A 12,914-nucleotide genomic window follows, 5' to 3' on the forward strand; every position below is an offset into this window, starting at 1 on the left:
AGGGGTGAGGCATATCATTGATAATTTCAATCTGCAACATTCTGATCAGTATATACTGTCAATATGTATGTTTCCAAGTCTAGACTTTTTTTTTCTTTGAGACAGAATATCGCTGTCACCCAGGCTGGAGGGAATGCAGTGGCATCATCTTGGCTCACTGCAACCTCCACCTCCCAGATTCAAGAGATTCTTGTGCCTCAGACTCCTGAGGAGCTGGGATTACAGACATGCGCCACCACTCCTAGATAATTTTTCTATTTTTAGTAGAGACGGGGTTTCACCATGTTGGCAAGGCTGGTCTCAAACTCTTGGCCTCAAGCAATCCACCCGCCTCGGCTCCCAAAGTGCTGGGATTACAGGTGTGAGCCACTGCACCTGGCCCCAGGCCTAGACTTTAGATGTGCTTATTATCAAAGAGAAAAAAAATTCCAATAGAGTAGCAGAGGTAGCTAAATAGCCCTGGTTTAACCCTGTTAGAACTGATTAAGAATCCAGCATAGAAGGAAAGTCTTTAAGCATGTGACTTACATTCTCAGCAAATGTTCCCAAAATCAATAAATGTCTGACCCGAGTGTCTAATATGCTTAGCACTTGGGGAGAGGGGTAGGTATAGCATAAAATAATTGTTGCTCTAAATGACTATTATGGAAGACATGACTAAACAAATGAAGTCACAGTGCAATAAACAAGATAATACACTTAAGTGCCAAAGCACTTAATATCAATTTTCAAACCTGAAATATTTTGGAAATGTTTTAAAAGGAGGTAGAATTTGAAAGTAACTCCCAAATGGGAAAAGAATCAAGTGAGTTTTTCTTTGAGCTTTTGTATAAAAGTATCATCAACACATTTATGGAAAAGTTTAACAGATTACAAAGGGAACTGTTATAAACAATCTCTGACCTAAGTAGTATGTGATCAAATGCACGAATAAAAGACAAAAAATATTAAGTATGATTTCATCTAAATTTCTAAAAGATATAAAAATAGACACCTTTTCTTTGTAGTAGAAAAGAGCATTAAGATATGTAGTGACAGATAGTAGTGAAATTACATAGTTTATGTAATCCTTCAGATACCTTAACTTCCTAATCTGCAAAAGGGCTAGAAGAATAATTGTTCTTTTTATCCACAAAAGGTCTGATTGTGAAACAAATGGTTTGAAGTGTTTTATAAATATAAATTCTTTAAGTGCAGCCAACTAAAATACTAAATTCATTATGTCAAGCAGAACATTATAGTTCATTATTACAACTAGAAAGAAACTGGCAACATGCAGATATTTGCCAAATATTAATATAATGGAACAAAACAGAAGTAGAATTTCTTCATGCAGTAGTTGGGAAGGAGAAATAGAGATGTTTTATCACTTCTTAACTACAACACGTCTATGCTGGCTTTTAAATATTGTTAAAAATATCACCAGAGACCAAAACAGAAGATAAATTTCATTTCTATATTTCAGAAAACCTACTTGAATACACTTTGAAACAAGAGTACAACAAAATAGAATATACTTCAAATGTTGAATATACAAACTATTATAGTTCAAATCTGAACACTGGTATTTCCCTCATAAACTTCAACTGAAAAAAAGAAAGAAAGAAAGAAAACTCCAGGTATTAGAGCTACCTGACAAAAATTCATGCTGAGCCTGAACTTCCAAGTGACAGCAGAACTGAAAATGATATGTCTGCACAAATGCCAGGGCTGAGTGACACAGGCATGTTACAGCAAAAGGCCAGAGCCAACTGTTAATCTGTCCACAATTAAGAAACTGACAGACTTAAACTACCATATAAAATGTTACATGTAAATTCTATAACAATACTGTGCTAGGTACAAGATTTTTAAAATTTTTCTTTTAATAAAAAAGCTTTACACAAACAAGCCATTAGCTTATTTCAAGAAAGAAAACCGAAAATTAGTCTAAGGCCTTTGTTTTAAATCAGCTTAAGCTATATGATATATATATATGTGTGTGTGTATATATATATATATATATATAAAAAATCGCACTAGATCTTTTTTTGCTGTCCTCTTTCTGAAGTTTTTGGGATCCATTCTTCAATTCACATTCTAAAATACCTATATTAGCAGAGTCTTCACATAGCACCAGTTAAGTGAGAACTGTGCGAACACAGTAATAATTGCTGGTATGCATATAAAATGCATCAAAAATTGCTATATGTAACAATAAGATCACCCATCCCAACCCCTCCCACTGAAAACTATATAACCTCTTACAGAATGTTAGTGTTCCAAGTCTTAGTGTAACTTGATATCGTAGTGAGCTGCTTGGTCCCTTTCAATCCTTTTTCTTATTGATGGGTTCAGTTGTTTCCTACTGTAAGAGGCAGTTTTCTGTCAGCATCTCAATATGTAGTTCATTTCCCACTGAAACATGGGATAGGTAATTTATTTCCAGTAAGTCTGATTGTTTTCGTATATGCATTAAAAATGTTTTAAACTCTTCTTTGACTTTTCTTGATGACTTCCCTTGCAAATGTTTATGTCAGTACTGCCACTAACAGCCTGAAGTCCATGGTGGAGCTGCTATTTTATTTCTCACATGTCACTAGTCCTTCTGTTTTCATAGTTACAGGAAGGGCAATAGCTGAAGGCGCACTGACAACCACTACGTGGGTCACTGTCTTATTTCCATCTGCCGGTTTTTCTTCTACTAGCTGCAAAGTTTTCACATCATGTTCTTGCTTTTTTGCCACTGCTTCCGATTTAACCTCTGGCCCCTTTATGACTGCACTGATAACTCGAGGAGGGGTCTGGCCAGATGCCTGCTGAGTAGGCATTGATAGTCTCATTACAGGTGTACCATGAGCTATTGAAACAGGGGTAAGTGCTCTCACAGCCAATGGAGTTCCAACAATGTTAATGCTTCCTGATCCAGTCAGATTTGACTTTGTTTGCAGTTGACACTGTGCAAGCTGTGTAGCTGGGATGGTAATAATTTTGGCAGGCTGCATGGTGATTTTGTCTCCATTTTCAGTAGAAGCTGGCATCACAGTAGGGATTGTCTGAATGACTACCTTTGGAGAGGTCGCTGTTGTTGGACTAGTGCTGGTTATTAATGGTGCACCTGCATTAACTGACTGAACTGCCACAGTTGAAATTTTCTGACCCAATGATGTCATTACAACAGGTACCTGCATTGCCACACGAACTGTCCTAGTACATTAGAAAGAAAAAAGCTGATTATATTTAATGCCAAATGAGAAAATAGGTCTCCTGAGTAAAAGAATACAAATCCAAAATGTGTAAAACTAGTGCTCCCAAATTTTACAGAGGTACTGGCAATTCCTGATGTCTGACACAAACATACCATGACACAAATATATTTTAAAAACTAGGCCGGGCACGGTGGCTCAAGCCTGTAATGCCAGCACTTTGGGAGGCCAAGACGGGCGGATCACGAGGTCAGGAGATCGAAACCATCCTGGCTAACACGGTGAAACCCCGTCTCTACTAAAAAAAATACAAAAAACTAGCTGGGCGAGGTGGCGGGCGCCAGTAGTCCCAGCTACTCGGGAGGCTTGAGGCAGGAGAATGGCGTAAATCCGGGAGGCGGAGCTTGCAGTGAGCTGAGATCCGGCCACTGCACTCCAGCCTGGGTGACAGAGCGAGACTCCGTCTCAAAAAAAAAAAAAAAAAAAAAAAAAAAAACTAAAGCCTACATTAAACTCCATCTATAAAACCATAAAAACCAATTCAGGTAATTTAAGACATCTACTTTTTTTATTTTTTTTTTGGAGATAAGGTCTCCAAAGGGTCTGTCGCCTAGGCTGGAGTACAGTGGTGCAATCTTAGCTCACTACAACCTCCAACTCCTAAGCTCAAGTGATTCTTCTGCCTTAGCTTCCTGGGTAGTTAGGACTACAGGTATGTGCCACCATGCTCAGCAATTTTTTATTTTTATTTTATAGAGAGGAGGTCTATGTTGCCAAAGCTTGTGTTGACCTCCTGTCCTCAAGCAATCCTCCTGCCTTGGCCTCCCAAAGTGCTAGGATTATAGGCGTGAGTCACTGAACCCAGCAAGACATCTACTTTAACAACAATAAAAAATATAATTAAAATATCAAGCACTTTTCAAAGTCCTGACAACACTGGGTTCTTAGAACACTAATATTAAGCAAAGGGACATTTTGCTTTCACCAAGGAGACTTTTCAAAAAAGTAAATACATTATAACTAATGGTTTGCCTCACTTACCTTGGAGCTGCTGTTGCTGATACAGATGCATTGGTAGTAGGAGACCTGGATGAAGCATCGTGCCCAGGGGAAGTGATATTCACAACTCTAGCGACACCTTTCTCTGCTCTGGAGCAGTTTATAGGGGATGAATTTTTTCCACTGCGAACAGACGATGCTGCTTTCAGGAGACTTTCTGCAGACAGTGACACTCGTTCTAATGATTTTTCATCAGTAGCTCCTGCTAAATCTTCATTACAGGTTTCACTTTTGTCATCATCTATGACCACTATGTTTTTGGGCATATCCTTGAACTGATATACAAGCCTCTGTCCTTCAACCTTTGCAAGAATTCCCCTTTGGTAGTAATATCTGTAAGGGGAAAATGTACCAAATGAATCAAGTATATTATTTCTCCACCCCACTCTACCTCCACCAAAAAGACTATGTACAGTGCATACTAACAGAAACATTCCCTTATCCCTAATAACAGATGAGAAAAAAACAAACTCTTACTGCCTAGACTGCTCAAAAGGTTACAAATTTAGAGTAGGAATCAGGTTGGAACCTGGCGCCAACGTCCTACAAACTTAAGATCTATAAAGCAGCTGAAAGTTCATTCTTTTTCTTGAAAGAAATAATTTACCTTACCATTGAGTATTTTACTATACTGACACTGGTAGAAATTCTTTTCTGATTTACACAGGTTATAAAAACAAACTGATATTACTGGAAAAATTATCTAAGCCACACTTAAACTTAGTAGAGATTTGCGAATACTGTCACATAAACCATGTGTTCACTTAAAAACACCTTTAATTAGAAGAAGCCATGTACTTTCCAATGAAAGAATTTTGTGGGTTTATCAAACTGATATAATTCTTTTTTTTTTTTTTGAGACGGAGTCTTGTTCTGTCGCCCAGGCTGGAGTGCAATGGCATAGTCTTGGCTCACTGCAACCTCTGCTTCCTGGGTTCAAGCGATTCTCTTATCTCAGCCTCCTGAATAGCTGGGATTACAGGTGAGCACCACCACACCCGGCTAATTTTTGTATTTTTAGTAGAGATGGGGTTTCCCCACGTTGGCCAGGCTGGTCTTGAATTCCTGACCTCAAGTGATCAGCCCGCCTCAGCCTCCCAAAGTGCTGGGATTATAGGCATGAGCCACCATGCCCGGCCAAACTGATAAAACTTAAATTTTCCTGTCAACATAAATCCATTTATAACAAACTCCTAAAAACTAAAATACAAATTAACTTTAGAAACCATAATTTGTTTAGGCTTAACTTTTTTTAAGCCTACAACTTCACAATTTCTATTAAGAAATAGTCCTAAGTACAAAAGCATATTTTCTGCAAAAATGAATTTTCCAATTATGTTAAAATTATAAGCATGTAGACCAAACTCCTATCTCCCCATCTACTTCCAAATCTAAGATGCTCCTCTAGAATATCCCCCAAAGTTAAAAGTTGTAAAGGATTTTCAGCTTCTCTTTAAACAGCTAATAGACAATATAAAGAAATACATAAATTTTGTGTGAATACTAGCTCATTTGCGTTTTTACCTCAAAGCTCGTCCCATGGTTTCATAGTTCATGTCTGGTTTGTTCTTATGCTTTCCCCAAAGCTTAGACACAGCCTTTGAATCCACCAGCTTGAATATGCCTTTTTCTCTCTGAGTCCATTTAATATACCTGGGACAAGTATTTTTATCTTGAAGTAGATCTAAAAGAAACTCCCACAAATAGGTTGTGTTTCCTTTAAAAACAATGACAGACATTGATTACAAATTCATTAACATAAATACATAATTAAAAGCAAATAAAGTGTCCTTCATCGTAACTTAAAAATCCTGAATATACTTGTTTCTACATTTTTTTTTTTTTTTTGGAGATGGAGACTTGCTCTGTCATCTAGGCTGGAGTGCAGTGGCACAATATTGGCTCGCTGCAACCTCCACCTCCCAGGTTCAAGCAATTCTCCTGCTTCAGCCTCCCGAGTGGCTGGGATTACAGACACATTCCACCACACCGGGCTAATTTTTGTATTTTTAGTAGAGACAGGGTTTCACCATGTTTGCCAGGCTGGTCTTGAACTCCTGACCTCAGGTGATCCGCCCGCCTAGGCTCCCCAAATTCTGGGATTACAGGTGTGAGCCACTGTGTCCAGCCTGTTTCTACTTTTAAAAAATGGTATCCCCTACGTATGCTTACAGTTACGATGCTAAAATACAGATTCTGGCATTTGTACTATTACATATCACCCTATCCTCGATTCTGAGTTCAGTAAAGGCAAAGGCATAATTGCTTAGGCAAAGTTAACCTGAATTAAACAGAATCAAATTTATTAGTTTATACAGATTTAAACTCTGAATAAAATAAATTTGTTTATACCTTTGTTTATCATATGATAACCCTAAATTCCATGATCAAAATTCATCAAAAGGTACTTAGTAATTTTGTTGGACAGGCAAGCAAAATGCAATGAAATGTGTAAAACTTTTAGGCATCAGACCTAGGATCTTTTTGTAAGAAACTTTTCTTTGATTCACCTACAGGCATGAACTCTGAGGTATATATATTATAAGTGCAAACTACCCTCAACCCTTTAAGCATTTTCTTATCATTTTCCTCTGTACTACCAGTCAATTAAGACTTGATAGCAAAGAACATTACTGTTGGCTGGGTGTGGTGGCTCACGCCTGTAATCCCAGCACTTTGGGAGGCTGGGAGGCGGGCGTATCACCTGAGGTCAGGAGTTCGAGACCAGCCTGGCCAACATGGTGAAACCCCATCTCTATTAAAAGTATAAAAATTAGCTGAGCATGGTGGCGTGCACCTGTAATCCCAGTTACTTGGGAGGCTGAGGCACGAGATTTGCTTGAACCCAGGAAGCAGAGGTTACAGTGAGCCGAGATCGCACCACTGTACTCCAGCCTGGGTGACAGAGTGAAATCCTGTCTCAGGAAAAAGAAAAAAAAAAAAAAGAACATTATTGCCTCTAAAAACAGATTGAAAAAAAAATTTCTAATCGCTTTCTACTGATTACACCCAGTAGACGGAAGATAATATTTAAAGGATTTCATTGTCTATACTTATATCTTAAAATCTGAGGTCCTAAAATGGAAAAATATGGTAATTCCTTAAAACTAGTCAAGTATTCATCAAATGTTAACTATAACATTAGCTCTGGATCACACTGCTAGAAAAATTTTAAAATGAGGAAATATTAGAATATTTCTGCAGAACAAAATGCTTATTCATCACATATCATGCTTAAGGAGATGAATTTAAAACTTGGTCCCTGCCTCAAGGAATTTATAATTTAGTTGAGAAGGGAAAAGAAAGCAGATGACAAGTTAAACAACAATGCAAGAAATAAATAACAATTTGAAACAATATAAGGTCTATCACAAAGCAATGCATAATTAACTATATCCCAAATAATCATAGAAAATAATGTCTGTGGGATTCCAGGAGTGAAAATAAAGTGGACTGAGAGGCCATCATGAAGTCTGGGAAGATGGCTAGGATGTGCATAAAAGAACAAAAAGCAATCTGGGTAAGTAAAATTTAAAAATTAATCCCAAAAGGAAGAAAGTATCACACTCTTTTTTCCCTTATTAAGGAGTGGAGAGTAGTGGGCAGCGGTCATGAGAAGAGGCTTTTCAGGTTGTTTGTATTTTATTCCCTCCATAACCTCTAGATGCCAAGTTCTTATTAATAGAAGAACAGAAGGCTGGGCATGGTGGCTCACGCCTGTAATCCCAGCACTTTGGGAGGCCAAGGTGGGCAGATCACCTGAGGTCAGGAGTTCATGACCAGCCTTGCCAACATGGTGAAACCCTATCTCTACAAAAATATAAAAATTAGCCAGACATGATGGCAGGTGCCTGTAATCCCAGCTACTTGTGAGGCAAAGGCAGGAAAATCACTTGAACACGGGAGGCGGATGTTGCAGTGAGCAGAGATCACACCACTGCACTCCAGCCTGAGCAACAGAACGAGACTCTGTCTCAAGAAAAAAAGAAGAGAAAAGAGTCCTGAAACGGCCACCACTACCCCAACACCTTCAATCAAAATACTGATGTTTTTTCTCTAGCATTTCACTTTCACTGTGGCTTTCCCTGAAAATCCAGTAAATTCATTAATAACGCAGAATTGAGCCCATTATACATCTGTTGACCTAAAAAAGCTGACCTTTGGCTGGGCGTGGTGGCTCACACCTGTAATTCAGCACTTTGGGAGGCCAAGGTGGGCGGATCACCTGAGGTCAGGAGTTTGAGACCAGCCTGACCAACATGGAGAAACCCCATCTCTACTAAAAATATAAAAATTAGCTGGCGTGGTGCCACATGCCTGTAATCCTAGCTACTCGGGAGGCTGAGGCAGGAGAATCGCTTGACCCCAGGAGGCAGAGGTTGCGGTGAACTGAGATCGCGCCATTGCACTCCAGACTGGGCAACAAGAGCTAAAATCCATCTCAAAAAAAAAAAAAAAAAGCTGACTTTCAACTTCACAATGTTATAGTTGTATCTCTAGGACTCTATTACATCAGCATCACTACCTAAAAACTATTAAAACAAACCATGTATAAACTTCAGTTACATAAAAATGTGTAGCTGGGGCATTTTTATTTTGTTCACATAGTAGTAAGTGTGAGTAAAGCTTTTATTCTGGAAGAAAGTTTTGTATAACATAGACAATGCCTTGCACATAAGATATCTGAATGTTTCCATGTTTTGAATTAAACTCATCAAAAGCCCTCAGATTATCTTTAAATACTCACTGCACCCATGTTGCCATCCCCAAGTTAAAATGAACAATTCTAAGGAGGCCAAGGCTGAAGGATCACTTGAGCCTAGGAGTATGAGAATAGCCTAGGCAACATAGGGGGACTCGTCTCTACAAAAAATTTTAAAATTAGCCAGACAAGGTGGTATGTGCCTGTGGTCCTCCCTAGCTACTTGGGAGGCTGAGGCAGAAGAATACTTTAGCCTGGGAGGTTGAGTCATGATCATGTCACTGTATTCCAGCCTGGGTGACAAGAGTGAGACCCTGTCTCTAAAGAAAAAAATTATTAAAAATTCTATTTCTGATTTTAGGGAAAACAGGATTCAGAAAGAGACGCTTTCTTTACCAGGTAACAAGGAATTTGCCTATGACAAATATTATCATCACAATTTTACAGAAGAAAAAACACTGGCTGGATTTTGAATATAGGTTTGACTGTAATAGCTTTAATTAATTACATTATAACACATGGCCTCAAATTTAATACAAGACTGAAATTGTAATGAGATATGATTTAAATTGGTAAAAACTGGTCAGAGTTTTTCTCCAGTGTTAAGTAAAAGATGTTCAAGTATAAGTGACACCACTGAGGATAAGAATTATTTAAAAGACAACAGTAGTAACTGTATATTTATAGTTTAGTTTTCTAATACTTACTGCTATGTTAACTTTTAAAGTTTTCAATATAAATTAGAAGAGGAAACCTAAGATGTTAGAAGTGTACAACAACCAAAAACAAACAAGGAAATAAGAAAAGTATCCTAAGCCTCTCCCAAATTGGGTCACCAGTTCCTGAATAAGTGTTCAATGTCACTTTTTTTTTTTTTTTGGCCTATCAAAATACCAAATTTCTTGGAAGGCTTACTGGAGACAATTTTCTTTTTAACTAGACTTAATTTCTGTTTTAATTATTTAAAATTATTAACTCAAACCACCTAATAAGGACAGAATAAATTTAAATATATTAATGTAAAATTTATCCAACTATTGCATATTGGTCTGAAAACACTTATTCATGAAAGTGATAAATTTTTGGTTATCAGACTGGCAGACAGAACACATCTAAAACCACTACTGAAATGATACTTTATCTGTCAGAATCTGAGTGACAAGAAAATTAAAGGCCAGGTATGGTGGCTCATGCCTATAATCCCCACATTCTGGGAGGCCAATATGGGAGGATCACTTGAGGCCAGGGCAAAATAGGGACATCCTGTTTCTACAGAAGATTTTAAAATAAAATTTTAAAAAAGTAATAAAAATAATATTAAAAAGAAGTGTTACTTGAAATCATCTTACTCGACAAATTAAGAAAGCACAGAATGGGGGAGGTTTGGTGCTGTTTTTTTTTTTTTTTTTTTGAGACGGAGTCTTGCTCTGTCGCCCAGGCTGGAGTGCAGTGGCCAGATCTCAGCTCACTGCAAGCTCCGCCCCCCGGGTTTACGCCATTCTCCTGCCTCAGCCTCCCGAGTAGCTGGGACTACAGGTACCCGCCACCTCGCCCGGCTAGTTTTTTGTATTTTTTAGTAGAGACGGGGTTTCACCATATTAGCCGGGATGGTCTCGATCTCCTGACCTCGTGATCCGCCCGTCTCGGCCTCCCAAAGTGCTGGGAATACAGGCTTGAGCCACCGCGCCCGGCCGGTGCTGTTTTTATCTTTAATCAGGATACACGAATTCTAAAGCAAAAATAGGCAAGGGGCAGTGGCTCATGCTTATAATCTCACCACTCTGGGAGTGTGAGGCCGGAGGATCTCTTGAAGCCAGGAGTTCGAGACCTGCCTGGGCAACACAGCATGAGACCCCATCTCTTAAAAAAAAAACAAAAAAAATTAGCTGGGTGCGGTGGTGTGTGCATGTAGTCCCAGCTACTTGGGAGGCTATCAGCAGAGTAGTACAAGGCTGCAGTGAGCTATGGTCACGCCACTGCATTCCAGCCCTGTCTATAAAAGTCAGTCAATAAATAAGCAAAAACATGGTTTTGTTCTGAATTGTGACTGATGTGACTGAAATTTGTTGACTGGAAAATTAAAATTTAGCTTGCCTTGAATTCTTGCATTGCTTCTAAACAGTTAAGAAGTTATGTATCAGGCTAGGTGCAGTGGCTCATGCCTGTAGTCCCAGCACTTTCAGAGGCTGAGGCGGAAGGATCACTTGAGCCTAGGAGTTTAAGACCTGCCTGGGTGACATAGTAAGACCTCATCTCTACAAAAAACTTAAAAAAAAAAGAAAAAAAAATTAGCCAGGGATGGTGGCATGCGCCTGTGGTCCCAGCAACTCAGAAGGCGAGGCAGGAAGATTGCTTAAGCCCAGGAGGTCAAGGCTGCAGTAAGCCATGATCACACCACCACACACCAGCCTGGGCAACTGAGCAAGACACTGTCTCACAAAAATAATAAAAGAAAGAAATTATCTATTAGAAACAAGGCTTAGTTGTAAACCCCTTTGAACTATGGGTAGCTATATATGAGGATGGGTGCTATTATACATACACATATCCCCTAAGTCAAGGGTTCTTAAGGAGAATATGTATCAGACATCCTTAGGACTTTTTCCAAAAGTCCCTATATCCCCCATGATACAACTATGGCTACAGAATCTCTGTGGTGTAGGAACTAGGTAAAGGTATTTTGAAAAAGCTCCCCCCATGATGCTGATACATCCCTTATTAAGAACTATTACCAACGACAGTATTCTCATATGTGCATGTACTAGAAATAATTTTCTTACAAATGCAAAAATGTCACCTAACTGAAAAAAAATCATCTCACTTCCAAAGCAACCCTCCCCACATTACCTTTTCCTTCTCTTGGTTTCTTCTTTATACCTAACTCAGGAGACCCATTGGAAATTGGTGATTGCTGGGTTTTTGGTTTACGGCCAACTGAAAAAATAAGATATTGAAACCATACATTGAAAACAAGAAAAATATGAGAGGCACGATTAGCAGACTTTCTGATTACACATTATTCATTTAAATGGACACTAATTTGTAGATAAATATACTCTGTATGAAAAGCTGCTTCTAAAAGGAGTATTAAAAACACTTCTGTATTTTAGATTATAGCAGTAAGTAGTAATCTCTGTCATACACATCGGCAGAACCTCGATTGCCATATACATTGGTCAGAGCCTTGATTTGCCAATCTTTTTTTTTCTCTTTTTTTTTTTTTTGAGATGGAGTCTTGCTCTGTCGCCCAGGCTGGAGTGCAGTGGCACGATCTCGGCTCACTGCAACCTCTGCCTCCCAGGTTCAAGCAATTCTCCTGCCTCAGTCTCCCAAGTAGCTGGGACTACAGGCGCCCGCTACCACGCCCAGCCAATTTTTTGTATTTTTAGTAGAGACGGGGTTTCACCATATTAGCCAGATGGTCTCGATCTCCTGACGTCGTGATCCGTCCGCCTTGGCCTCCCAAAGTGCTGGGATTACAGGCATGAGCCACCGTACATGGCCTTGCCAACCTTTTATATTAGTATAGCAATAGAAACAAATCCTAGTAAAAACTTAATTTGTTTTCTGTTCTATAGGATTGGGAGAAACAGCTTTAGCAACTTATTGCAGAAGATCTGATAATTTGCAAAGCCCTTTGAACTCAAATGAGGAAAAGTAAAAAATATCACTCTCTACTGCTCTGGATCAGTTAATTCACCAGAATGTAAGCCTAAGTGTTTCAATTTCCCCACTTCCACATGCAGATACATTACAAGGGTAAAAAAACTTCCAAGTGATTTTTTATGTCTAATAAAGGTTTGTGTCCTTCCCTTTTGTTCCTCCTCATTTTTGCCATAAGGCTCTCTCAGATAGACTAGCATCCACAATGAATAGAAAAAGTAAGGGCTATGTACTTTTCTACATGAAAGAGGATTAAGCCTGAATGAGCTACATTCAATCCTGAGCACAGATGGATGAACACTGGC

At 38.8% G+C, this 12,914-nt stretch overlaps 1 protein-coding gene across 17 annotated transcripts in view; it reads right to left on the minus strand.

Annotated features, from left to right (window-relative positions):
• Positions 1-1,437: 1,437 nt before the first annotated feature.
• The window catches only part of ELF2 (E74 like ETS transcription factor 2), a 132,107-nt gene continuing 120,630 nt past the window's right edge, over positions 1,438-12,914 (minus strand). For 11 of the 17 annotated variants that reach the window (XM_010353487.2, XM_010353485.2, XM_010353496.2 and 8 more), the window contains 4 exons: positions 11,794-11,880; positions 5,769-5,961; positions 4,227-4,577; positions 1,438-3,186 (listed from right to left, as the gene is read on the minus strand). In XM_010353487.2, coding sequence (XP_010351789.1) covers positions 2,562-3,186; positions 4,227-4,577; positions 5,769-5,961; positions 11,794-11,880 — 1,256 coding nt within the window. In that variant the 3' untranslated portion in view covers positions 1,438-2,561. The remainder of the gene's footprint in view (positions 3,187-4,226; positions 4,578-5,768; positions 5,962-11,793; positions 11,881-12,914) is intronic. The other 6 variants (XM_030917141.1, XM_010353488.2, XM_030917147.1 and 3 more) reach the window with 1 other exon arrangement.

Source organism: Rhinopithecus roxellana, chromosome 2, assembly GCF_007565055.1.
Source record: "Rhinopithecus roxellana isolate Shanxi Qingling chromosome 2, ASM756505v1, whole genome shotgun sequence".
Lineage (NCBI taxonomy): Eukaryota > Metazoa > Chordata > Mammalia > Primates > Cercopithecidae > Rhinopithecus > Rhinopithecus roxellana.